The sequence below is a fragment of the Notamacropus eugenii genome, chromosome 6 (assembly GCF_028372415.1).
Source record: "Notamacropus eugenii isolate mMacEug1 chromosome 6, mMacEug1.pri_v2, whole genome shotgun sequence".
Lineage (NCBI taxonomy): Eukaryota > Metazoa > Chordata > Mammalia > Diprotodontia > Macropodidae > Notamacropus > Notamacropus eugenii.
The window spans coordinates 174084198-174110570 of record NC_092877.1 but is presented as its reverse complement, the minus strand read 5'-3'; the positions used below and the strand labels follow the sequence as shown (position 1 = coordinate 174110570).

The 26373-nt window shown below is 37.5% G+C and overlaps 1 protein-coding gene across 1 annotated transcript in view; it reads right to left on the bottom strand.

Annotated features, from left to right (window-relative positions):
- The window catches only part of RFX8 (regulatory factor X8), a 121611-nt gene extending 96072 nt beyond the window's left edge, over window positions 1-25539 (bottom strand). Inside the window, exons 1-4 of the mRNA XM_072621607.1 lie at window positions 25333-25539; window positions 18265-18388; window positions 8551-8612; window positions 5475-5561 (exon numbers count right to left, since the gene is read on the bottom strand). Of these exons, the coding sequence (XP_072477708.1) occupies window positions 5475-5561; window positions 8551-8612; window positions 18265-18388; window positions 25333-25421 (362 nt within the window). The 5' untranslated portion in view covers window positions 25422-25539. The remainder of the gene's footprint in view (window positions 1-5474; window positions 5562-8550; window positions 8613-18264; window positions 18389-25332) is intronic.
- Between the last annotated feature and the right edge of the window lie 834 nt (window positions 25540-26373).

The window sequence follows — 26373 nt, the reverse complement described above, 5'->3', positions numbered from 1 at the left end:
ACCAGTATCAAAAATGAAAAAGTGAATTCACCTTCAAGGAAGAGGAAATTAAAGCAATAATTAGATATTATTTTGCCCAACTGTATGTCCATAAATTTGACAACCTTAGTGAAATGGATGAATATTTACAAAAATATGGATTGCCCAGATTAACAGAAGAAGAAGTAAAATACTTAAATAACCAAATCTCAGAAAAAGAAATCGAAGAAGCCAACAATGAGCTCCCTAGGAAAAAATCTCCAGTGCCAGATAGATTTACAAGCAAATTCTACCAACATTCAAAAAACAGTTAACTCCAATACTTTTTAGACTTTTCAGGAAAATTAGCAGAGTCCTACCAAATATTTTTTATGATACAAATATGGTACTAATACCTAAATTGGAAAGAATCAAAACAGAGAAAGAGAATTATAGACCAATTTCCCTAATGAATATAGATGCAAAAATTTTAAATAGCTATTAGCAAAAAAAATTACATCAACTTATCTGGAAAATAATACACTTTGATCAGGTAGGATTTCTACCAGGAATGCAGGGTTGGTTCAATATAAGGAAAACTATCATCACAATTGATCATATCAACAACAAAACTAACAGAAACCACATGATTATCTCAATAGATGCATAAAAATTTTTGAAAAAATATAATAACTATTCCTATTGAAAACACCAGAGAGCACAGGAATAAATGGAGCCTTCCTTAAAACAATAGGTATCCTCTACCTAAAATCATTCGCAAGCATCATATGTAATGGGGATAAGCTAGATGCACTTCCAATAAGATCAAGGGTGAAACAAAGATGTCCATTACCACCACTGTTATTTAATATGGTACTAGAAATGTTAGCTTCAGCAATAAGAGAAGAAAAAGGAATTGAAGGAATTAGAATAGGCAAAGAAGAAACTAAGTTATCTCTATTTGCAGACAATGTGATGATATACTTAGAGAATACTAGAGAATCAAGTAAAAAAACTACTTGAAATAATAAACAACTTTAACAAAGTTGCAGTACACAAAATAAACCCACATAAATTATCTGCATGTCTGTACATTACTAACAAAGCCCAATAGCAAGAGATAGAAAGAGAAATCCCATTTAAAGTTACTGTAGACACTAAAAAATATTTGAGAGTCTACCTGCCAAAACAAATCCATGGACTACATAAACACAATTACAAAACACTTTTTGCACAAATAAAGTCAGATCTAAGTAAATGGAAAAACATCAGTGGCTCATGAGTAGGCTAAGCTAATATAATAAAAAAGACAATTTTACCTAAATTAATTTACTTTTTCAGTGCCATACCAATCAAATTACCAAAAAAAACTTTTATAGATCTAGAAAAAATAATATCAAAATTCATCTGGAAGAAAAAAAGGTCCAGAATATCAAGGGAATTAATGGAAAGAAATGCTAGGGAAGGTGGCCTGGCCATACAAGATCTTAAATTGTATTATGAAGCAACAATCATCAAAATCACTTGGTACTGCCTAAGAAATGGAGGGGTAGATCAGTTGGGTACATATGACACAATAGTTACTGACTATAGCAATCTACTGTTTGATAAACCTAGAGACCATAGTTTCTGGAATAAGAATTCACTGTTTGACCAAAAACTGCTGGGAAAACTGGAAAATAGTGTGGCAGAAATTGGGCATAGACCAATTCCTGACTCCACATATCAGAATAAAGTCCAAATGGGTACATGATCTAGGTAACAAAGCTGACAGTATAAAGAAGTTAAGGGAGCAAGGAATAGTTTATTTGTCAGATTTATGGAGCCTGGAGGAATTTATGACCAAACAAGAGCTAGAGAACATTATGAAATGCAAAATGGATCATTTTTACTACATTAAATTGAAAAGGTTTTTGCACAAACAAAGCCAATGCAACCAAGATTAGGAGGGAAGTAGAAAACTGGGAAAGAATTTTTGCAACTAGTGTCGGTGATAAAGGTCTCATTTCTAAAATATAAAGAGAATTAAGTCAAATTTACAAGAATATAAGTCATTTCCCCCCAACTGATAAATGGTCAAAGGATATGAACAGGCAGTTTTCAGAAGAAGAAATTAAAGCTATCTATAGTCATATGAAAAAATGCTCTAAATCACTATTGATTAGAGAGACGCAAATCAAAACAACTCTGAGGTAGCACATTACACCTATCAGATGGGCTAACATGACAAAACAGAAAAATGATATATATTGGAGAAGATCTGGGAGAGTTAGAACACTAATTCATTGTTGGTGGAGTTGTGAGGTGATCCAACCATTCTGGAAAGTAATTTGGAGCTATGCCTAAAGGGCTTTAAAAATATGTATACCCTTTGACCCAACAATACTACTCCTAGGGCTGTATCCCAAAAAGATCATAAAAATGTGAAAAGGACCCACATGTACAAAAATATTTATAGCAACTCTTTTTGTGGAGGCCAAGAACTAGAAATCTAGGGGATACCCATCAATTGGAGAATGGCTGAATAAATTGTGGAATATGAATGTAATGGAATGCTATTGTGCTATAAGAAGTGATGAACAGGAAGGCTTCCAAGAGGCCTGGAAGAACTTGTATGAAATGATGCTGAGTGAAAGGAGCAGAACCAGGAGAACTTTATACACAGCAACAACCACAGTGTGTGACGAATTTTTCTAGTAGACTTAGTCCTTCACAGCAATGCAAGGACCTAAAAAATTCCCAATGGACTCTTCAGGCAAAACTCCTTCCACATCCAGAGAAAGAACTATGGAATTGGATCACAGAATGAAGTAGACCATTTTCTCTTGTGTTATGTTTTGTTTTGTTTTACAGTTTCTTCCATTCATTTTAATTCTTCTATGCAATATGACTAAGGTGAAAATGTATTTAATAAGAGTGTATGTGTGGAATCTATATAAGATCGCACACCATCTTGGAGAGGGAGTGGAGAGGGAAAGGATAAGGATGAGAATGGAAGGGAAAAAATCTAAGATATATGAAAGTGATTATAGAAAACTGAAAACAAATAAAATAATTTAATAAAATAATAGTTGCTGATTCATTAATTATAAGGCAGTCTGGGAGAGACAAACAAGTAAAAGTCACAGATTCTGGTCTCAAGGAACTTATGCTACAGCTGGAGTGATAATGTATACAATATATTATGATTACCATATGTTATAATATGATAACATAATATAATCATTGTGTATTACATAATATGTTACATATAATATATGGAATAGTTGTAATGAGAATAAGCAAAATAGGAGATAAAGAGCCAACCGATATGAGATAGATAGTAAGGAATTAAGGAAGACTGAAGTTTAAGTATTGTCTCTGACCCTGCTGAGGCCTCTCAGGCCCCAAATAACCTTAGTAGACTATAATTTGCTGATGTTCATTGGTAGGAGGGGTTTCCTCACTGAGAATTCCCTACACCAGGAATATTAAAGATTCAGAAAAGAAGTCAATAAGAACAATATTTCACAGGTAGAGAAAATGGCATACACTTGAATCTCATGGCAAGCAAACTGCCCTAAACCAAAACAGTTATCTAGTCAATTATGGCACCAGAACATGAAAAAATTAATGTATGTGATGATTTTTTTAGTTTTTGTTCAACTCTCCTTTGTTTGTATAATGCTATGAGAAAATGAACAAGAATGTGATAGAAATCATGGGTAGGATGAAAAAATAGCACTAATGGTCCCCAAGGACAATAAAAAGATTATTTTCTCTTTAAAAAAAAAGCAAATGGCATGTAATAAGTGCCATATCAATGGTATAAAGCTCTTCTTTGCATTTAAAGACCATTTATTATCTAGTATATGAAGAATGATGTAGAAAATACAAGTCTGATTAGTACACAATATCTCCTTTATGGGAGCTTACCATCTAGTATAAAAATCTGGAGAAGGGAGACATCGCTTTGGGAAAACTGCAAGAGGTGGTAATTAAAGGCCATGAAAGATGGCTATTTTAGGGAAAGACTGACAAGAAAGGGAAGGGCATTCACAAAGAGATAGGAATGCATATGATATATATTGAGATATGAGAAAACTGAAGGTCAGAGACTTCTGAGTCTCTGAACTAACTCCTCTATGGTTGCACTGCTATTAATTGTCAGAGGCTGATTTTGAACTCAGATCTTTCATGACTTCAAGTCTATTACTCTTTTCATTACAACATATTATTGTACACATAAAGGAAAACTGAAGTCCTGGGAATGAATTCAATCTCCAAGAAGGAGGAGAAATTGGCCAAGAAGAGAACTTTGGGATGCACGTAAATTTAAGGGTCAAGATGCAAAAGTGGGGCCATCACATAAGAAAGAGGAGAAGTCAGGGAGGGGAGGGGTTGGATAAAGTGTATCACATAGGGCACAGAGGGAAACCATTTTAGAAATTTGTAGAGTATAAGTTCTTTGAAAGCAATGGTTCTTTCACTTTTGTCTCTATATTGCCACAAAACACACACAGAGCATAGTGTAGTGCCTGGCAAAGAGTATGCACTAAATAAATATTTATTAATTGGTTGTGTATAAAGGAGGGAGTAGTACCCTCAAATTCTGTTGGGATATCAAAAAGAATGAAGACTGAGAAAAGGCTTTATTGTTCATAGTGACTTTTGATAAGAGAACTTTACAAGTGGTATTCTTGGGAAATTCTTTGTGAATTCTTTGGGAAAAGTATAAACCATCAGGGTTGAAGGTCTTCCCTAGAGTTAAGACAGGTATAAGAAAAACGGTGCTAAGATTATAGGATTTAGAACCAGAAAGAATTTTACTGGTCATCTAGACCAGAAGTTCTTAATATGGCATCCAGACATCCTGAAGAGATCCACATATGGATGTCAGGGGTTCTATGAACTGGGGTTGGAAAAACTCTAATTACATCTTTATTTTTCACTAACTTCTAACTGAAATTTAATATTGACTTCTATTGCTTAAAAACATTATTCTGAGAAGAGGTCTATAGCCATCACCAGATTGTGAAAGTGGGGACCATGATGCAAAAAAAAGGCCTCTGATCTAAACCAGTCCCTTTGTTTTTTACAGAAGATGAAATTGAGATTTTAAAAGGTTAAATAGACTGATGGAAATTACACAGATTATAAGTAATAAACCTATTTGGGATATGAACACAGAATGTCTGACTCCAAATCCATGGTGCTATTCACTACACTAGAGTTGGGTGCGTTTTGTGAACTGAGTAGGTACAGTAGCTGAGTACAAGGCATTTAAACTTGGCTCTAAAATTAGCTATAATCATAATCCTTCTGGGTGATTCTCATCATAAAAATGGGATTCATTTAGGGGGACAGGAGAAAGGAGGACATTCCAGGTGAGGGAAATAGTGTGACAAAGACAGAGGTAAGCTTACATATTGTATATTCTGGTTGGAACAGCTGGTTAATGTTCAGGCAGAGTTGGGGATAAGGTTGGAAGAATAGGTTGGGACTTCCAACAGGACCAGAGGAACCCAAACACTGACCTGTGATACTTTTTTTCACTCAGCAAATAGCAGTACTGGCCATAGAAGTAGGAACCTTTCTTGATGCAGATTCCATCATAATGGTACCTGAAAAAAAATGTTAAAAGAGGTCTTCTGAAAGGCAGACTATTTGCAGCGTCAAACTAATCATCAAGCCCCGTTCTTTTTACTAGTAGAAAGTTTTCTCACTGAGAGTTCTCTACACCAGTGAAATCAAAGTCCAGAAAGAAGAAAATAAAATTGTAATTCATATTTATGAAAGAGTGATATACACTAAGTGCCAACTCAATGGTACACAACAAAAAGTATCATAAGTTCATTTATTCACTCAACAATCACTTATTAAGTATCTATCAAAGTAATATAACCTATATTAAATTGTTTACCTTTTCAGGGAGGGAGAGAGAAAAATTTGAACTTATTTTCTTTAAAATGAATGTTAAAAATTGTCTTTATATGTAATTTAAAAATACATGTTTTTTAAAAGTATCTGCCATGTGCAGTGCACTGTGGCAAATAATTAAGACATAGCCTCTACTCTCCTGGAGCTTACAATCTGGTATAAGAATTTGGAGGAGGGAGACATCACTAAGAGGCTGGGAAGTTCAGGAAAAAATCAAGAGGTGGTGGTAATTCAGTCAAGCCTTGTAGAACAAATATTATTTGGCAAAGTAACTTGATTAACTACAATTTTGAAGCCCTTTTCTTAATTTTGTCACTCACTGTATTTGTGATTTCAAAACAAACTAAAGCTAAAAAGGTTTATGTCACTTGAGCTTGAGAGTTCTGAGGTGTAGTAGGGTTAAAACCAACTGTGTGTCCACACTGAGTCCAATGCCAATGTGATGAATCCTGAGCGTCCCAGAGGGCCAGCAGGCTGCCTACAGAGAGGCAAATGGTCCAGGTTGAAAACGGAGCAGGTGAAATGCTCTCATGTCAATTAGCAGTAGTCTTGGACCATACTTCTAGCCTGGATGACATGGAGAGATGCAGTTTTAAGAAACATACAAACACAAAACACAAAGATAGTAATTCAGCCCTATCTAAACTTTTGTGTTGGAGACAAACAACACTGGATCATGTCACCTTATGGGCCTCAAGAAATACGTGTTCCACCCTACCTTCCAAATTCTTCCCCCAGAGATGTGGTGATCTAGAGAGGTCAGGAAAGAAAGGGAAGCCTCCAGTGTGCCATGGCCCCTGTTCTTTCCACAAAAGCTAGACCAGAGCCCAGCAGATTCCCTGAACTGGTAATGGTTAATGGCCTTCCAAATTCTTTTCAGAAAATATAGCTCATTTTCTTCCAGACTGGGTCAGAGTCCTACCATAATTTCTGGACCTTGTAGGGATTTGGAAAATAGACTTGTTAACCAAAAGAATAATATGGCCCATGACAACAGCAGCACAAGTGAAAAGATCACCAAAAAAGGAAGACTGACCCTGAGGAACTAAAAAATCAATAATGGCCCCATAGGACAGATCACGAAGCACACCTACCAATTCTCCAGGAGCCTGGGTGTCTGATAGAACAGAAAGGCATAGAGGAAAGGCAGACTTAGTACTATTTTATTATTGGTTTACCAGTTACCTCTTAACTACCCTGCATTTAAATTTTCCCTCTCTCTCCCCCCACATATTATATTAGAAATGTTTATATTTATTCACTTCATATTTATGCTATGAGTAATTTTATATATATTTGTTGTTCCCCCATTAGAATGTTCCTTTGTAACAGAAATTGTTTCTTTTTTTTACATGTACCCCTAGTGCCTAGCCCAATAGCTGTTGCAGAGCAAGCATATGATAAATACTGTTTCTTTAATATCTCCTTTCGACAGAGTGATAAGAGACAATAAGTACATTATATTGTATATACTAACTGTAGTCACTGCATATTTTTGCCTGTTTTTGTTACAAGGGAAAGTTCAATTTCCAGGTAGAGAAAGGAGATATTTCTAGAAATGACTGAAATGTAAAGGCAAAAAGTATTAATTAAACTTTGTTTTAAAAGAGAAACAAGAGGGAAAGAGGGGAAGGAAGGAAGAAGGGAGGGAGGAAAGGAAGAAAAGAAAAAAGGAAGCGAAGAAGGAGGGAAGGAAGGGAGGGAAGGAAGAAAGAAGGAAGAAAAGAAAGATGAATGGATGGAAGGAAAGAAGGAAGAAAGAAAAGAAGGAAAGAAAGATGGATGAAAGGAAAGAAGGAAGAAAAGAAGGAAAGAAAGATGAATGGATGGAAGGAAAGAAGGAAGAAAGAAAAAGAAGAAAGAAGGATGGATGGAAGGAAAGAAGGAAAAATGAAAAAGAAGAAAGAAGTATGGATGGAAGGAAAGAAGGGAGGGAGAGAAGGAAGGAAGGAATGAAAAAAGCTATCTACTCAGTTTAGGTGTCAATAAGGTAAAACCATTTCAAGTTATTAATGCTGTTTCTTTGCCCAGTATTTGACTAATTTGGCAACTGCCTCCAATTCCTGTTTGTTTTCCTGTGTTAGAAAGGGGGAGCACATTCCTTTTCTTACCTCAGACCTTTATCACTACCTTCTGAAACAACCAAAAAGTAATACTTAAGAAACATCACATTCCCTGATTCATAGGATAACATCTGAATTTCCTTTTGTGCTTAGAAATAAAGATTTGAATCTAGAAATTCAGGTAAGACCAGTTAAGTGAGCATTTTGGAACTATGCCAATTTCCTCAAATACTCTGGTGCTAAGAATATTAAAACAATTTGATTTTTTTTAATGAGTTTAAATATTTAAATAAACTAGAAGATTTATATATGAACATGTTTAGTATACTGAAACCTCTGAAAATTTTCATTCTTTTGTACCTATAGCAAAAAAAAAAAAATTCCTTCTCTCAAATAAAACAAAAAAAACAACAATCCTAATAAATTGATGGCTGTCAATTGAACATGTAATAAATCTTTGGTTCTGAAAAAAGGATACAATTCTTTAAGTCATCTAAGACTTAATTGGCATTAAATTTGATAAATATTTCTTTCTGATAAGTGTTTCATATCCATTCTAGGGTGTCCAAAAGCACTATATTTTATGATTTATAAAAGAAAACAACACTACCTGGCACTTCCTCTTGTGCCCAGCCTCCTGGTACCAAGATCCGGAAAAACTAAGCGCACAAGCTAGAAAGAAGGAAAAAGCTGAGGTTGGTTGTCAGGAAACTCATCAGACAGACCCATTACCCATTCTCTTCTAATATTTGTTTTTGTACTCTGCCACATCTCATGAAAATACTTCAATTTTAGTCCTAAACACTCATCAAAGAGCAGCTGCTCAATTACACTGCTCTCTCCTTCAGATTCTCTCAGCTGTCCTTTGCACTTCTATTCTATTTGATGTGCCACTGTTACTAAGCATAGAGATTCAGTTAAAGAACAGTAACCAACAGCCCAGAAAACCCTCAGTTCGCTATGGTTTCCTAATTAGAAGAGGAACTTACTGCCAGGTGTTCTCTGGCAATGGAGAACCTGGAGTAGTGGGGAGGATAGGAAGATCAAACTAAAATAAAGCATCGAAGGCAGACCATGAGGAAGTATTCAAAGGGGACCACGTTTCTTGTTTCTTCTACAATTCCCTCCATGCTCATGCAACATTCTTTTCTGCTTAGTTTCATGTTGCCTGACCTTTTTTTCATGACCGCTCCAAACTGCCAGCTTTGACAGAAGCTCTGTGGATTCTATGCCCCCTCATCTGGCTCACCATGAGGAGGCAGGGTAAATGCTGATATGTAGTGAGGGGAAAGGAGTCAAGGGCAGTGAGGGATGATTTGGTTTTTTGATTGTTTTTTTAATGAGTAATAAACTCGTAGAGGAAAAAAAAGAAGTGTAAAAAGAATAGGAGAAAAATTAGGAGACTAGAAAAAGAAATTAGCCAGGTCTGAATGCAGAATTCTTTTAGTATAGTGTGGAAAGTACCGACTTTGGAGTCTGAGAAACTGAATTCAAATCTTGACCTTCAACAAGTCACATCACCTCTTAAGGTCCCAGTTTCCTCCCAGAAGACAATAAAAGGAAGCTTGGAGAAGCAAAATAGTTTTAGAAGCAAAATATGGAATTTATTATATATATACTTCAAAAATCAAGTGGTATAAAATGGAGATTCACAGTTTCATTTAAAATCCCCTTTTTGTGTTCTCCGTTTTATGTGGAAATGTTATTTTTTTCAGTGTTTAAGTTCAAAATTTTAGAAAGCAAAAAAATGAAGTGAAATTAAGAGGAATTATGAAGATATATAAAAGAAATTGTTTTATTATTATTGATGAGGAGGAGGCATAGATAATACAGGCAGTAGGTGGTGCTGTGGATAGACAGCCAGGGCTGGAATTAGGAAGACACATCTTCCTGATTGTTGTGTGACCCTCAGTAAGTCACTTAATCTTGCTTTCCTCAGTTTCCTCATTTGTAAGATGAGCTGGAGAAAGAAATGGCACATTATTCCAATATTTTTCCCAGGAAAACACCAAAAAAGGGTCACAAAGAATCAGACATAACTGATAATGACTGAACAACAACATGGATAATTTACCGAATACTAGAGCAATTTTTTTTAAATTTCCTGGCAAACTGAAAGAATAACAAATCTAATAGTATGAATTTCTTAGGCATAAATATAAAATCTTGATGAATATAAATGTAAAGATCTCCACATTAGATCTATTTTGAAACCTCCTGTGGGCATATATATGATTGGGTTCTGAAAATACATGCCAGCAGAACATAAGCTCTGACCAGTTTAGTAAAATCAAAAAATCTTTGAACAGAGGTCTGACAATAGACTATATGTCTACAAGGATAGATCATAGGATCACACATTTAGACCTTGAAAAAACTTTAGAGGTCATCTAGTCCAACTCTCTTATTTTGTAAATTATAAAACTGAGACTCAAAGAGGCTTCTGCAACTTCTGCACTAATATGCACGGCAGTAGTCAAAGAAGTAAAAAAATTCTATGTAGAACTAGGTGATATCCTTTCAAATAAAGAGGCTAAGTGGTTTGCCTGAGGTTATACAGGTAATAAATGACAAAGCCAGGACTGGAACTCAGATCATATGAATCCAAATTAGGCATTCTTTCCACTGTACCACGTTACCTAAATAGGGAAAGATTAATTCATCACCAGAGATTGAGTCACTGAACAAAAGATTTGTTTTGGCCACAGTGATACATGAAGCAGTCAAAAATACAAAATGCCCTTCAGTCCTGTGTGAGCCCTTCCAATGCCACAAAGACAGTCATGGAATGGCGGAAAGGAGTTGTGTTTTTAAACACCTGAGAACATAAATGTAACTGCTGGTACTTTTTATTTTAGTTTGTAATTTTTTAAGGTAATGGGGGTTAAGTGACCTGCCCAGAGTCACACAACTTAGCAAGTGTCTGAGACTGAATTTGAACTCAGGTCCCTTCTGACTCCAGATCCAGCATTCTATCCACTGTGCCACCTAGCTGCCCCTGGTTCTTTTAATATTCTACTTTTGTCCAGTGACCAACGGGGTTGACACACTCTTCAAGGAATTATTACAGGGAAGATATGTTATAGTGGAGGCTCTTTTTTTAGACTAAATTTCTTTTTAAACTAAATGTCTGCTTTGAATCCAAATTTAAATTCTGCAATTCTATGAAATGAACATCACTTATAATAACATTTATTAATGAAATGATATCAGACGACATGAAGATGTTATGATTAAACATAAGGATAGCTGATAGGTTCTCCTTGGAGAGGAAAATAAAGTATTTGGTAGAAATGGTTTCATTATGCACCTAAAGGCAATAAAACATCATTTCATGGGATACTTAGTCATCTCTCCTTCCTATGCTCACAATGAGCTTAAAGTAATCTATCACCATAGAGATAAGTGCAGTTTCTGCACCAAAGCCTATTGCAGGGTCAAAGAAGTAGAGATATTATGTGAAGAACTGGATAATATCTTCCAAAGTAAGTTAATATATACACTGAGACTCAGTGGCTTGAATGTCAAATGGGTGCAGGGAAGGATAGTGTCTTATCTTTACCTACAGCTGTTGGAAAATATTCATTTAATGTCAGGATTAAGAAATCAAAGAAACCAAAAGCTAAGGTTCCTAATTATTACTAATTGTGTTTGTGGATTATAGACTCAGAAACTACTGCATGTGATAGGAACTGATCATCACACACACACACACAAACACACACAAAGAAATTGACTATATTTTAATAGACAATGACTGGTTAGAGATATAGCAGTCATTTCAGAAATAGTTCTCTGTCTTTAGTCAGATTGTGTCCTAATTGGACCAAATGTCAAAGTAAACATCAAATTAGAAGGCTAAATATGAGAAGACACTGTACACAATCACAATTTCAATCTAACATATTTAAACGAGCTCATCACTTTGAAAAACAAGAAATGGACAAGATTAAAGACATCAGTTCTAAAACCCTTTATTTCTTACCCACTTTTCCAGAGAATTTTTACAAAGTGCTCCTTTTCAGATCAAGGCCAGCAAATAGGAAAACTCCCTTGGGATGGGCATGGGGAGAATCAAAAGTATATTTGTCAAATACAGGACTGTATATAAGTCAACAATCAACACACATTTATTAAGTACACATTATGTGCCAGGCACAGCAGATACAAACACAAAATGTAAATACTCCCTACTGGCAAGAAGTTTACTGATCTCAGGACAAAAGAGGGAAAGACCTGTTCATGCATTGGCAATACCAATCACCCATCCTGTGGTTCCCTCAGCTACAACATTTGATGTGTGACTCGTGTTTTAATGGGAAAGCTGCCGGTAGAGAAGGGTCTAATCAACTTTACAAAATACTGTTTTGTCTGAGGTAGGTTTGGGGGTTGGGAGACTCAGGAGCAAGAGTCTCTCTTTATGACTAGACTGAGTTGCTTTTACTTTCTTACATTTCTGGTATTAACTATATAGACTAAGGACAAAATCTACTTTAAAGTGGACACAATCCTTCTCTCTAATAAGGGAGACAAGTACATTTTATTGATGGTCAGTTGTATTCAACTCTTCATCACCTCATGGACCATAGTACACCAGGCCCTCCTGCCCTCCATTATCTCCCAGAGTCTGTCCAAGTTCATGTTACTTTCTTCCATGAAACAATTTATCCTTCTCATGCTCTTCAATTCCCTTCTCCTTTTGCCTTCAATATTTCCAAACATCAGGGTCCTTTCTAATGAATTCCATCTTCTTATTATGTGGCCAAAGTTCTTAAGCTTCAGCTTCAGTATTTGTCTTTCCAGTGAATAATCAGAGTTAATTTCCTCAAATATTAACTGATTGGATCTCCAATAAGAACATTCATAAATATATGTAGAATTAAAGACAAGATAAATACAAAGTAGTTAAATACAAGATGGTTTGGTAGGTCAGGTTCTAGAAGGTTATTTGTGGGGGGGGGAGTCAAGAAAGGTTTCATACAGAAGGTGGTGTATAAATTGCATTGTAGCCCCTGTCCTAAACACTGCTGGTATGGATTCTCTCATTAGAGGAGATGAATACCCTGCCCTATTTGAGGGATGGGAATTGTCAAGGTAGGAAGGTTCCAGACTTCTTCAGTACTCTTTAGCACCCTTTAAGCCTTGAATTTTTTGGGAGCTTCTGGCTTTCAGCTTCAAGCAGAAAGATGAAAGAGGTCAACGTCACTTTAAGTGGTCAAAGTAAAAACCTCTGGGAAGACATGAGAGGAATTGGCTGTTTCCATCATGTCTGACCTCCAGCTCACTGCACTAGAATGTTTGGGGAGTTCCCCTTAAGGACATTCTGTCTTAGTTAAATTGAACTATCTCACTCTCACTGGGGGAGCCCTTTCACTCTGTATTGTTTGTAATATATTCTCTGATGTATACTTTCTCTTGTTTTTCTTTTGCTATGATTTAGATAAATGAGTTTCTTTGCTATTCACTATGTTCCCTGTGGAATGAGTATTTAGCAGAAAAGGAACACTGCCTTGGATATAATGCTTGGGGTCCTTCTACCCTCCGCCCCAATAATGACAAAGTGATCAGAAGTTAGATAGAACCTACTCATATCCCCTAGACTAGATTTAAGGGAACAGATAGATATGCTTCTAGCCTAGTACCCTCTCTCTGAGGAGTACAGAATAGTCTCTAGTCCTAAGCACCTGGAAGGAAATAAAGTCTCCCTTGGAGTAGGGCAGGGAGAGAACAAGCTAGAAATGTTTATTTTGCCTTCCTTCAACATCTCTCTACACTTGGGATCATTCCTATAGCATCTTGAAGGAAGGAGAAAACCAGTGAAAAGACATGGAGATATAAGATGGAAAGTTTTATATAAGGAACAGAGATGAGGCCAGTTGGGCTAGATCACAGATTGCAAAATGGAGATTAACATCCAATGAAGTTGGAAGAATTGGTTAAGGCCAGGCTGTGGAGGGCTTTAAAAGCTTAAGAGAAGTATCTAATTTTATCCTAGAAGCAACAGGGAGCTGGAGCTCCCTGGAGCTGAATGAGTAAGAGAATATGATTAGAATTTTTGCTTGTTCTCTTGATCAAAGGATCCATAAAGGTCTACATCCTTTTCCTGAAGGCAGAACTGGGTGTGGTGTATACCATCTTTCATTCAACAAGCATTTATTAAACACTATTATGGTGGTATTTTCAGCACTGGTGATAAAGATTTAAAAAAAGAAAAAGAAGTCTTTCTTGTCCACAAAAAGTTTATATTCTATTAAGGGAAACGACATGTGCTTAGCAAATTAAGTACATACAAAGCATATATACAAACATATATGAGTATATATATATACATATATGTTAAATATATGTATATATACAATATATATTTATAAGCATATAGATAATTAAGTATATATACAAAGCAATTTTCAGAGGGAGGGCACTAGCAACTGGAATGAATTGGTGTAACAGTTGTGGGTGTAAGAATATTTCAAAGCCCTTTGCAAACCTCTACCTTTCCTGTTAGGTTAGAAAGTTGGGTACTATTATCCTCATTTTATAGATGAGAAAACTGAGGCAGGTAGATATTAATTGACTTGCCCAGGGTTACACAGTTTATAAGTGTCTGAGGCTAAATTTGAATTCAGGTCTTCCTGATTTCAGGGCCCATGATCTAGCCTAGACACTGAGCCTTAAAGAAAGCTAGAGATACTATGAAGCAGACATGACCAGGAATCTGGTGGGACAATCCGTGGCAAAGGCATTGAGAAAAAGGAGATAGACTGCAGTGTACAGAGAACAGCAAACAGGCTATTTTGTCTAGAATATAGAATGCTTAAGAGAGAGTAATATGTAATAAGACCAGAAAAGTAAGCTAAAGCCAGATTATGTACAGTCTTAACAACCAAGCGGAGGGAAAAAATGTATTCTGGAAGTAAGAGGGAGACATTGGAGCTTTTTGAGCAGGGAAGTGACATGGTCAGCCCTGTTCGTTAGGAATATCAATTTGGTATCAGCATGGAGGGGAGAAATTGGATGCGATGGCATCTGAAAACCAGTAGGGGGAAACAATGAACCATATGTATGGACATGTTGGTGAAAGACTAGAGTGGCTTCTTCATGTGGGATCTTGGGCAATAGTCTACCTGGAGCCATCAAGCAGGAGACTTGGCTGAATTTAAGTGAGGCTGATATGAAGCAAGGGCGTCAAGGTCATATGGTGGAAAGAATGCTGGATTTGAAATCAGAGAATATGGGTTCAAATCTCAGGGCTGTTCATTACTACCTGTGTGATCTTGGGAAAAATCATTTCACCTCAATGGGCCTCAGTTTCCTTATCTGTGAAATGAGAGGGTTGCATTAGATGAGCTATAAAGTCCTTCCTATATCTAAATCTATAATTCTATGATTTAAGATAGCATCAATTTTTTTTAACTGTGTGGAAGATGAAGGAGAAAAACAGTATTTAGGGAGATGTATTAGGAGGCTATTATAATACTGAAGGTTTGAATAGTTGAAAACTTGCACTAGGATGACTGTAGTATGACTGGAGAGAAGGAGATGGGTGTGAGAGATGTTAATGAGGTAAAACAGACAAAACTTGGCAACTAAAATGGGGGGGGGGATGAATGAGAGTAAAGAGTTGAGAAGTGGTAAACCTGGGTGACGACAAGAATGGAGATAAATTCAACAGAAATAGGGTAGTTAGGTTGGGGATTGGGTTTATGTAGAAAGAAAATAGACATGTTGAGTTTGAGATGCCTATGATTCTTTCCAAGTGAAGAGGCACAAGGTTCAGAACTGGGGTTCAGAAGGAAAAGATGAAGTGTTGGATGGTAGATTTGGGAGAAGTTTGCATAGAGTTGATCATTTAACTATATATTTATATAGGTATTTATATATGTATAGATATATATTTATATCATATAGAAAATATATATTTATGTAACTATATATTTTTATATAACTATGTATATTTAACTATTTATATATAATTTAAATATATACATATATTTAACTATAGAGTTGATAATTTAACAATGGAGACTTAACGAGATAACCAAATCAGAAAGCTGAAAAAGGAAAGAGAAGAGGGTTCCCCCTCCCCCACTGAGCCCAGGTAACATGTACTGCTCTAAAAAAGATTCAAAATCAGATTAGTCATTCACATTTTAACATAATATCAAATGGGTTAAATTGCTTTCCTCACAGCTAAGGAAATAGGCTTTTTGCCTGGGGAGAAAGGATCTAAGAGTGAATGCCAGCTCTGCTCCTTTTCAGGGAAGTTAGGTGACACAGCAGATATGTCAGACCCGGAGTCAGGAAGACCTGAGTTCAGACATTTATTAGCTGTGTGACCCTAGGCAAGTCATTTGATCCTGTTTACCTCAGTTTCTACATCTGTAAAATGAGCTGGAGAAGGAAATGGCAAATCACTCCAGTATCTTTGCCAAGAAAACCCCAAAGTGGGTCAGGAAGAGTTGGGCATGATTGAACAACAAAAAAAATCTGTTCCTTTTAAGTACTATGTAACTTCATTTTTTTCCTCATCTTTAAAATGAAGGAATTGGATTATATGGTATTTAAGGTGTCTTCCAGCTCTAAAACCTAGCATCTTGTGATTTCATTGACGTGAATATTCCTTCCAGTGGGACAGATTCTAACCCTAACCCTAAATGCGCTCTGATTCTATGAGGTCCATCCCTGTCTTGTCATTCTCCACAATTCTTGCCTGTAGCTCAGGGGTTAACAGCAGAGCCATCATAGCTATGGCTCCCCTGACTCCCATCATTCTCCCTTCTCTGTGAAGAAGTAGGGTGTCTTTGAGAACCTGGAGGATACAATTGTGACAGGCTACATTAATTTGGTCAAGGTAAAGACTTTGGATTTGGGTGAGTAGTTATAGAAGTGTGTGTGAGTACTGTCAGGGCCAGAGGTGTATATCAGATACATTTTACCAATTAGCTGGATCAGTGCCAACCTACCAATTGGCCAAACACACAGAATTGTAAGCATGCTGAGCTAAAGCCCACATACAGCACCCTGGGCCAGAAGTGGCATTCTGGATTGGGGGAGCCCCAGGTAGCTCTGGGATTCTGGTTAGATCAGATTTGAGGCATTAGGCCCAGTCAGACGATGAGTACTGGTTGTCACACATAAAGTCACTCTAATGGCAGTAGTAGACAAGTCTTAATAGGTACTTAGTGACCAATGAACTGAAAGACCCAAAGTCATCACAGACTTCCCAAATGCATAGGCTACGGGTCCGAATGAACCTGGACACAGAAGGAGTAACAGTGTGTGTGTGTGTGTGTGTGTGTGTGTGTGTGTGTGTGTGTGTGTGTGTGTGTGTGTGTGTGTGTGTGTGTGTGTGTGGTGGGGGAGGAATTGGGGAGAGTAAGGGTGGAATTCAGACACCACCTGTTCTTCTGGCTGCCTTCCCAAGAGAGTTAACATACCAGCAGAGTTCTCCAACATGCAGAGAGAAAGGCAGACCAACAGGGATTGAGGCCGACCCGCTACAACCAGAATCCTGTCTCTTTCCCATTCTCTTTTTATAATGATTGCTCTGTGCTTGCTTGCAGAAGGGTGAGGGGCTAGTCTTTTTCTTTCTCCTTAAATACCCTGACTGAATGCAGCTGTGGCACTCACCCAGGAAAATAACCCCACCTGCTGTCTTCCCAACAGCTGCCTTTTCCCTTTGTGCTAATGTAGACTTTGGAAACTGAGAGTTGCCCATTTACTATGAAAACACTTTATTAGAACTCTGGTTTTCTTATATGCCACTGATATGTTGTAAACTTAACTCTTCCTTATAAATAAATACCCATGTATAAAACTTTAAGGTAGCTCAGAATTAGAAAAGGGTAGGTTTTCCAGAGGCCTGGCATAATGGCAAAGTCTTTGGAGGAAGAGGGAAGGGGAAAATTCATGGGTGAAACATTTTGGGGCAGGACTAGTTGAAACAATTGACCTGTATAAGGCAGTAAAGTGTTAAAACAGCAGGAGTGGGTCTGGGGCACAGATGGATTACTGAAATTTATGAGTCACTGGCCAGTAGTGAAAGATCACCATTTCATATTCTCAGCTATGTCCCCCAAGCTGCCTCTCCGTGCACATTCCAAGGTGGCAGAAATCAATTTGCTATCTCCTGCCTATACCCATGTAAGTTTTCCCAGTGAGTGATGAACAAAACTCACCAAAGGCAAACTAAACTTATCAGTCATTTAATAACAAATATGAATTCTCATGTAAACTCTGGGGGGAAAAACCAAACAAACAAACCAAAGGAAAAAAAACCTTTGTCCTCCTAGGAAATTCTCTATTTCTTAGTTTGACAACGTACCTTCCCAAATGTAGCTGGGTTCACTTGATTCTGGGCATTTTGTCCACAGGTCTCCACATATATCTCATACATTAGACAACGGGGAACACTGTAGCCTTCACAAATGCAGAAATTATCAACTAACCTTGAGAAGGGGAGGGTACAAGAGAGAAAACAATGACATCAGTTTCTCTAAAGTAGAAAGTTGTGTTAAGAAAAATTAAACCTAGACATGAGCAAGTAGGATCCAAAGAATGCCTGTATCTCAGTCAATATGTTATTTGTGTTTCAGTTAATATCTACCAAACAATGAAGTGAATTGAATTAAACTAGTTAATATTATTATTTATATTCATCTATTCATCCAATAACCATTTGCTAAGCCACCCAAAGTTTTCAGCGCACTATGCTAGCATCTGGGAAAGGTTCTTGTCCTCATACAGTTAGAGCTTATTCTATCCCCAACTAAATCAGAGTGAAAAACAAATCCTGTGTGTTTGAACTAGCACTATTAGAGGTTATAATTATGTAAAACATGGTCATGGTTCCAGCCTAATGGAAACATGCAGCATATATTAGTCTTTCAAAATATACATATGTACATATAGTAAAAATTTTAAAACCCTTCAAAAATTAGCATGTGGGAGAAAGGAAGTAATACTAAAGAGAGGCACAATTAATTTATTGTTTTGCCAAGTTTAGCAAACACCACTTTGATATGCTCCAATAAAGATAACAGCCATCAGCTAAATCATAAAATTGACAATTGAATCTATTAATGAATATTAACCACAGTATTAAATGCAATTATCAATTACCTACTAGTAGAGATCTTCCAAGTAGATTATACTGTCCCAAGGTCCATTTCTCTTGTTCTGCCTGACTCATACTCCTGGAGAGTTTGTACTGTGGCCCAATGGGGTCTAGGACTCTTCTACAACTAAACATATGGAGTTGCCCTCCCTGCAGTTTCTCATCCCATGCTGCAATAAGATGCTTTAGAATGTGATTACACTATTTACATTGTAGTGGAAAAACTGTTTGACTAATACCTGAACACTGGCTAATGTCTTAAGAGGTAGGGGCAGGGGGGAGTGGCAAATTAACGAACCACTATTCTGTTTGCAATTCTTTGGACAATGATAATCACTTGTTAATCTTAGAAAGATCTCATGCCTAGAATTCAGCTCTGGAAAACTCTTATCCTAAGGCCTGAGTTGTGAAATGCCACATGTGAAGAATTTGAATACACTTGTGAAAATTCAAACACAATTTCATTTTTTCATGTATGCTGCTGGTTTTAATCAATAAACATCTTATTGAAAATGAATCAATGATTAGCCTTAGCAACAGAAATGAGAGCAGGATTCTCATTCGTTTGTTGACTGTTTTTCTTTTCTGTGCACATCAGCCAATATTGAGTCTTTCTCTATGATATATTTCATTGCCTTTCATACTCAAACATATCACATTTTGGGTGTTCACGGATGGGATGGAAGAAAAGCTTATTTTATGAATAATAATAGTTTCTGTATCAGCTGTGAATGACTTAGCTATTCTCAGTGATATAATGATCCAAGACAACTCTGAAGGACTTAGGATGAAAAATGCTTTCCATTCCCAGAGAAAGAACTAATGGCCTCCAAATACAGATTTGGGTAAAGTAAAAATTCTTTATCCACTTTCTTAATTTTTCTTGATATTTTTGGGGGATCGATATTGTTTTTTCCAACATGACTATTATGGAAATATTTTGCATGATTACACAGGTATAACCTACATGGAATTGTTTGCCTTCTCAGTGGGGGGGGGGGATGGGGAGGGAGAGAGAGAATTTGGAACTCAACATTTTAAAAATGAATGTTAAAAATTATTTTTACATGTAAATGGGAAAAATAAAATAGTAAACCAGAAAAATATATATAGATATATAATAGGATTATCCTACAAGGTACAGGTGATCTTGGCATATTTGGTTACTCCATTTTTTCAATATATTTACTTTGAAAGGACCATCCTCTTCCCAACTGCTGCCTTCCAGGTGGTAAACTCTTGGATACCAGTGACTATGTCTGTGTCTGTGTCTGTGTATGCGCGGTAACTCCCACATTTACAACAGTGTCTTTCCTGTGTTAGGTACTTTGGAAGTGTTGCTGAATGAAGGAATGAGTTTATTTGCCCTTGATATTTGCAAACTCATGGAGACCAGTGTCTCTACCTATTTATTCAGTAAATTCCACAACACTTTTAATAAGGACTTGCCTCTCTATTAAACAATTGATGGATTCCTTGAATGAAAGGGGCAGCTAGATGGCCAAGTAGATAGAGCACTCGGCTTGGAACCAGAAAGAATCATCTTCATGAGTTTAAATCTGGCCTCAGACATTAACTAGCTGTATGACCCTGGGCAAGTCACTTAGTCCTGTTTGTCTCAGTTTCCTCATCTGTAAAATGAGCTGGAGAAGAAAATGGCAAACCATTCCAGTATCTTTGCCAAGACAATCCCAAATGGGGTCACAAAGAGTCGGATATGACTGAAATGACTCAACAAGTTGAATGAATGAATGAGTTTGCCCTTGATATTTCTCAACAGTTCACAGGTAGGATCACAATGTCTTTCATCCACCAGGTGTTTCAATGAATATTTGTCTAACAAATCTATTAATGGCATAAAATTGTACTTGTCTATCCTTGATGAACTTTTCTTCTGCTTCTTTTGTTCTCTCATCCCATTTTTTCTCTTTCATTGAGCAGCATCTTGGGTTTATTCTTCTTCTATACATGCCCAGCCATTGACATTCATATCTATTTTTGTCTTGCCACTGGACTTGTATGATTGTGGAGGACACAGTGAGGCTGACAACTGAGCATTCTGCCTCACTTAAATCCAAGTCGTATGCAAGTGAAGACATCGCCCTCATGCCATTGATCCTCTTCAAAGGATAAACAACTGTGGTTGACATGGAGTGAGGAGTGAGGAAGTAGCATGAATTACTCCAGTGCTAGAAGCCTGAAGTATTGCCACTTAATGTAAACTTGGTTCAACTGTGCTAGTGCTCAAGCAGCATTATAGGGAATACTTAGACAAGAATGCTAAGATATGAAAAATCATCCAATCAGGAATGGAAAGTTCTGGGACTTCCTGCAAATGTCATCATTTACAGGAGTTTGACATTGAATTCCCTAGAGCCATCTGGAGAGGAAACCTGCTATAGTGGAAAGAACACTGGACTTGGAGTCAGATAATCTGGGATGGAGAATCCTTAGCACCTGGCCACCTTTTTCTCATCTGTAAAATTGAACTAATAACTACATTATTTACCTCATAGGGCTTTTGTGAGAATCAACTAAAACAATGCATGTAAAATGTTTATCATTCAATGTCATGCGTAGTTGCCTAAAATAAATGTCTTTCAAGTTCCACTGTCAGACAATGATATTATCACTAAAATGCCATTACTGAGAGCTGAGATGTATTCATGAGCTCTTTTTTTTTTGTAGGTGATCCCACGTGTTGATGTTTATTAAGTATTGTCATGCTCCCCAAGTCAGATGAGACCATTGGCAGTTCACACCTCGCTAATCCCAGGAGATCTGAATGACTCTTCTATACATTGCCTCCACATACAGTGAAATCCCCCATTGTGCTCAGTTGGTGCCAGACATTGGCCCTGTTATAATGAAGCTGTACAGATCACTGAAGAATCTGTATTACTCCTTGTCATAATTCAGTGTAGAAAGGGGTATGTGGGCTGATAGCAGTGGCCTAAAGTTATCAGATGTTCATTAATACCTCTAAGCCAATTTGAGAGCCTTGAGACAAGTGACTGTCTAATTAACAAACTAACCCCTTCTAGTCATAATTCCAAATATGGAAGAGCTCTCCTAATCAGTCCATCACTTCTCTCCATTCCTTCCAGCAGAAGTCTGATTTTACTCAGAGACTTTGTGTCTGGACAGCTTACAATTCCAGTAATGCCATTCTTTCTAGACACTTGCTCTTGTCATCTACAGCATCCCCCACGACACAGCAGCTTTAGCCCCTCAGCATTAAATTGGCACTAGTTTCACAGACCCTGGATTAGATGTACAATGTGAGCAAACGCACTCTATTATCAGAGACTGAAGGCCTGAAGAATAACCATCTATTACAAAATATTTTCTCCCATTCAAAAATGGGCAAATAATATAACACTGAAGAGAAGGGCAGGTACTGAGACTGTTAGGAAGTATAAGATCTTTCACATTAATATTTCATCACCTCTGATTATGCTACAAATCACCCCAAATCGCCAACAACATCATTGTTATTCAGTCATTTCAGTCCTCCCCAACTCTTTGTGACCCCATTTGGGGTTTTCTTGGCAAAGATACTGGAATAGTTTGCCATTTCCTTCTCCAGGTTTGCCATATCCTTCTCCACTGTCATCCTGATGCACTGTTAGTTCACTTGTGAAAAGACTTGTGGTTTCATCAATGTAGTAGCTTCCTGCCAGGAATCCTCTTTCTACTAATAAAGAGCATCCTTTCTTTTCAACTGAAATTTGCCCCAGGGGCACCGATGGAGTAAATGAATTCAGGGTCACAAATCATACGTGGCAAAAGCCAGACAAGCCCAAAGACCTTCTATCCACTACACCATGTTGTTTGGCATCTGAATTGTGCCAGCTTAATTTGCTTCCTCTAAAGCAGTTGTTACAGGTGGTGGCAGCACTAGATATTTCTAATTCAGACACACATGTGACAGATGTGAGACCTGAATTCAGGTCCTCCTCACTTTAGGGCTTGCTCTCCATCCACTATGCAACATTCTCTCATTGTTATTCATACCCACAGGATATGACTGTATTAATCCACAAAATGCCCCAATCTGGCTTGTATAAAACCTAAGTCATATGATCACCTTCTGAGTAGCATAGGCTCTGGGAAGCTTACCTCCATTTGACTCCAATATACAAATGCTGATTGTTGACTGCAATGAATTATCAACTGGTATTTTATTATTAAAGAGACTCATGAAAGACAAATGGGAGGTTAACTCACTTGGAAGTGTAATTTTTACATAAATCAACTAATGATTCATATAGCTGTCTTCCCCCCCCTCAAATCAATATAGTTTACATTTGGTGTTCAGAACAATGTGATACTCCTAGAGCATGAACTCTTTCAAGCCCTCAGATTGTGATTACTCTGAAAGAGGTCTTCATAAAGGGTGCTTTTGTAACTGGAAAAGAATTAACAACATAGCTTTCACAGGTTATAGTCCCAAGAAATAGCTGACAACAAACCGTGCTCCTAATTTTAGGTTAGGACAGGGTTTCCCAACTAATTTGGCCCCAGGGTACTTTGGGAGAGTAAATGGATGGAGAGCCTATAAATGCTGGTCACAGGGTAGGGAATTATGCCATGGACAAAGGAAGGGTCATCATCATAGTTATCAGACTTGGTCCAGACTTGGAAGGGTCTTTAGAAGTCTCCTAATCCAACATCCTCATTTTTAAAAAGTGAAACCCAAAGGCTTACCCATGTTCACAATGCATTTAAGAGTTGAAGGAAGACTCTGAACCTAGGAGGTCCTCTGACTCCCAATGTGTGCTCCTTCCATTACAGGAGGGAATCAGAGAAATTTTAGCACACAATAGGGGGAAAATTATTTTCATAATATATGATTTCATATTTTAAAGGGAAAAATATCATTAATTTCAATATGTTCTCATGGATCCCCTATTCAAATAGTGTACCACAGAATCATTTGGGAAATACTGAGTTAAGTAAGAGCACAGTGCCTGGCACATAGTAGGTCTTTATAGATTTATTGATTGATTGCTGTGTGATGCGACACTGTACTGTTTCTTTTGCTGATGAAATTTCATCAAAAGGGGGCAACATTCTGTTACAGTGGAGAGAGATCTTGGTCCTGTCATTTACTAGCTATAGGACCATGGGAAAGTCATTAAACTTCCTCAGGCCTCAGTTTCCTCATTGGTAAAGCAGGGATGATAGTATTTAAGCTGCCTACTTCACGGGATTTTTTTGATGAAAGTGTTCTGTAAACCTTTAGGGGCTATGTAAATATAATTATTGCAATTTTTTTCTCTTTGATCTCAGATAAGATGAAATTTTCTTTTTTTAAAGTTGAGGGGTACTAAAAGACCTTTCAAAAGTCTTCCAAAATTAGTCTCTAGCACATGTACTTCTGTCTTTCATCCAAAGATTTTTTTTCTTCACAAAATGAGCTTAAAAATCCGTGACAGGTCAGTTTTCTCAAAGGAATATGTCTCATAACTATTTTTTTAAAAAGCGAACTCTTTATTCACATGAGAAATACACACTAAAGTTTTTGAGCTGGTTTCAATTATTTTTCTATTTATATAAGAACTATGCAGCTCAGAATTGTGGATTAGTCCCACTGAAACTTGTTTCTTTTTTTATAGAGCTTTTTCTGCCTCTGATTAAATTTCAAAAGAAATGAATTTCAAAAATAATTTGTAATACACCATTAAAGCTAAAAAACTGTTATGCTGAAATTAGAAAATAGTCATTTTAAGATTTTATACTGCAAAGCCACATTACTTTCACACAATGCAACAGGAACATAGATGTTTATGCAAAAATAAGTGATCCTCTAACTCCCCCCAATCCTACTCCCACCCCACATTGGGTTGTTTGGGATTACTTTCCCGGGAGACGCTACCTTTGGGGAAACAGTACAATTTTTTTATAGGGTATCCCAAAAGTCTTAGTGCAGACTTAGTTGTAGCTCTACATGTTGCTTGTTTTTGTTAATGAATGGACCCTAGGTTTCTGAATTCTCTCTTGCTAATTCCAAACTGCTCTACAGAGGGCTGAGGAAGCTCTGAGGACTGAGTGGGAATCTTTTCCTCTTTCCCTCCCCAATTCCCTCTTAAAATAAATACATAATATTCCAATAAACGCTAGGGACTAGACAGTCTCAGGGGTCACCACTTATTCACAACACCGTTGAGAACAGAAGTAAAGCTAGGATTGTGCTACACCGAGCACTGCGCCCTGGGTCAAGTTTGAGCTTGGCACAGCTGTGGCACACTGGGCAGCTGCGCTCCCGCTCACCACTGGATGATGCTGTTGTGCAGGCTTCTGCTGCTGCTGCTGCTGCCACCGCTGCCACTGGACAGAGTGCCCCGCACACCCTCCGCCATGCCAGGAGGATCCTGGGCGGAGGGAGGAAAGGAGAGAAGGAGGCAGGAGTGGCAGCGCTTCTGCCTTCACCACGGCCCGCCTCACGGGTGTTTACTTTAGAGTGGAGCGCGTTGGGGTGGGGGTGGGGGCAGAACGTGGTCTCGAGGTGCCCCCAGGTCCGGTCCACCCCTTCAGTGGGCAGCCAGCCTCTCTCTCCTGTCCCTACAGGAGATGCCCAGAAAAGGCTGGAAGACTTGTCCTAGACGGCAGTCAGTCTCTCGTGAGGGAGTAGCACCCCTATCATTCAACAATTCAACTCAATTTGCACTTTCAGAAAAAGAAAATCACATTTACATATTAATTGGAGATTGCATCCTTTTAACCTAAATGATATGGGGGAAAGATACTGATAAGAAGAAAAGAATTATGTGTGAAGTAGAATTAAGATATTATGAGACCCTAAATTAGTTATCACCATACATTGAATATATACTTATATGTACACACACACACATACATATATTTAAAGAAAAAAATAGAATAAAAAACAGAAACTTTTGCTTTTAAAAGAAAATCAACTCAACAAACACTAGGAAAAAACAGGCAGAAAATGAAACAGTCTTTGCTCTCAGAGTTTCACAACACAAGGGAAAAAAAACCTCTCTTCTCTTGCAAACTTTGAAACCCTCCCTCAGAGTCAGTGGACAGGAAAAGGTGATTCATGGAAGCCAATACGACCTAGTCTGTGCTTCTCACTGTTAGAATATCAGCAAAAGTTTATTAAGCTTTACTACAGGCCAGGTACTGCACTAAGCTAGGAGGCTGCCACATTTGTACTGTGTGAGATGGCTCAGGTCCCTACATAAATCAATTACTCAGACGCCTCTCAAAGCGATGACAGAAAGTTGATTTATTCGATTCTCGAGAAGCGGGGCAATCCTGTAGGAGTAGAAAAGCCGAAGACAAAGAAAA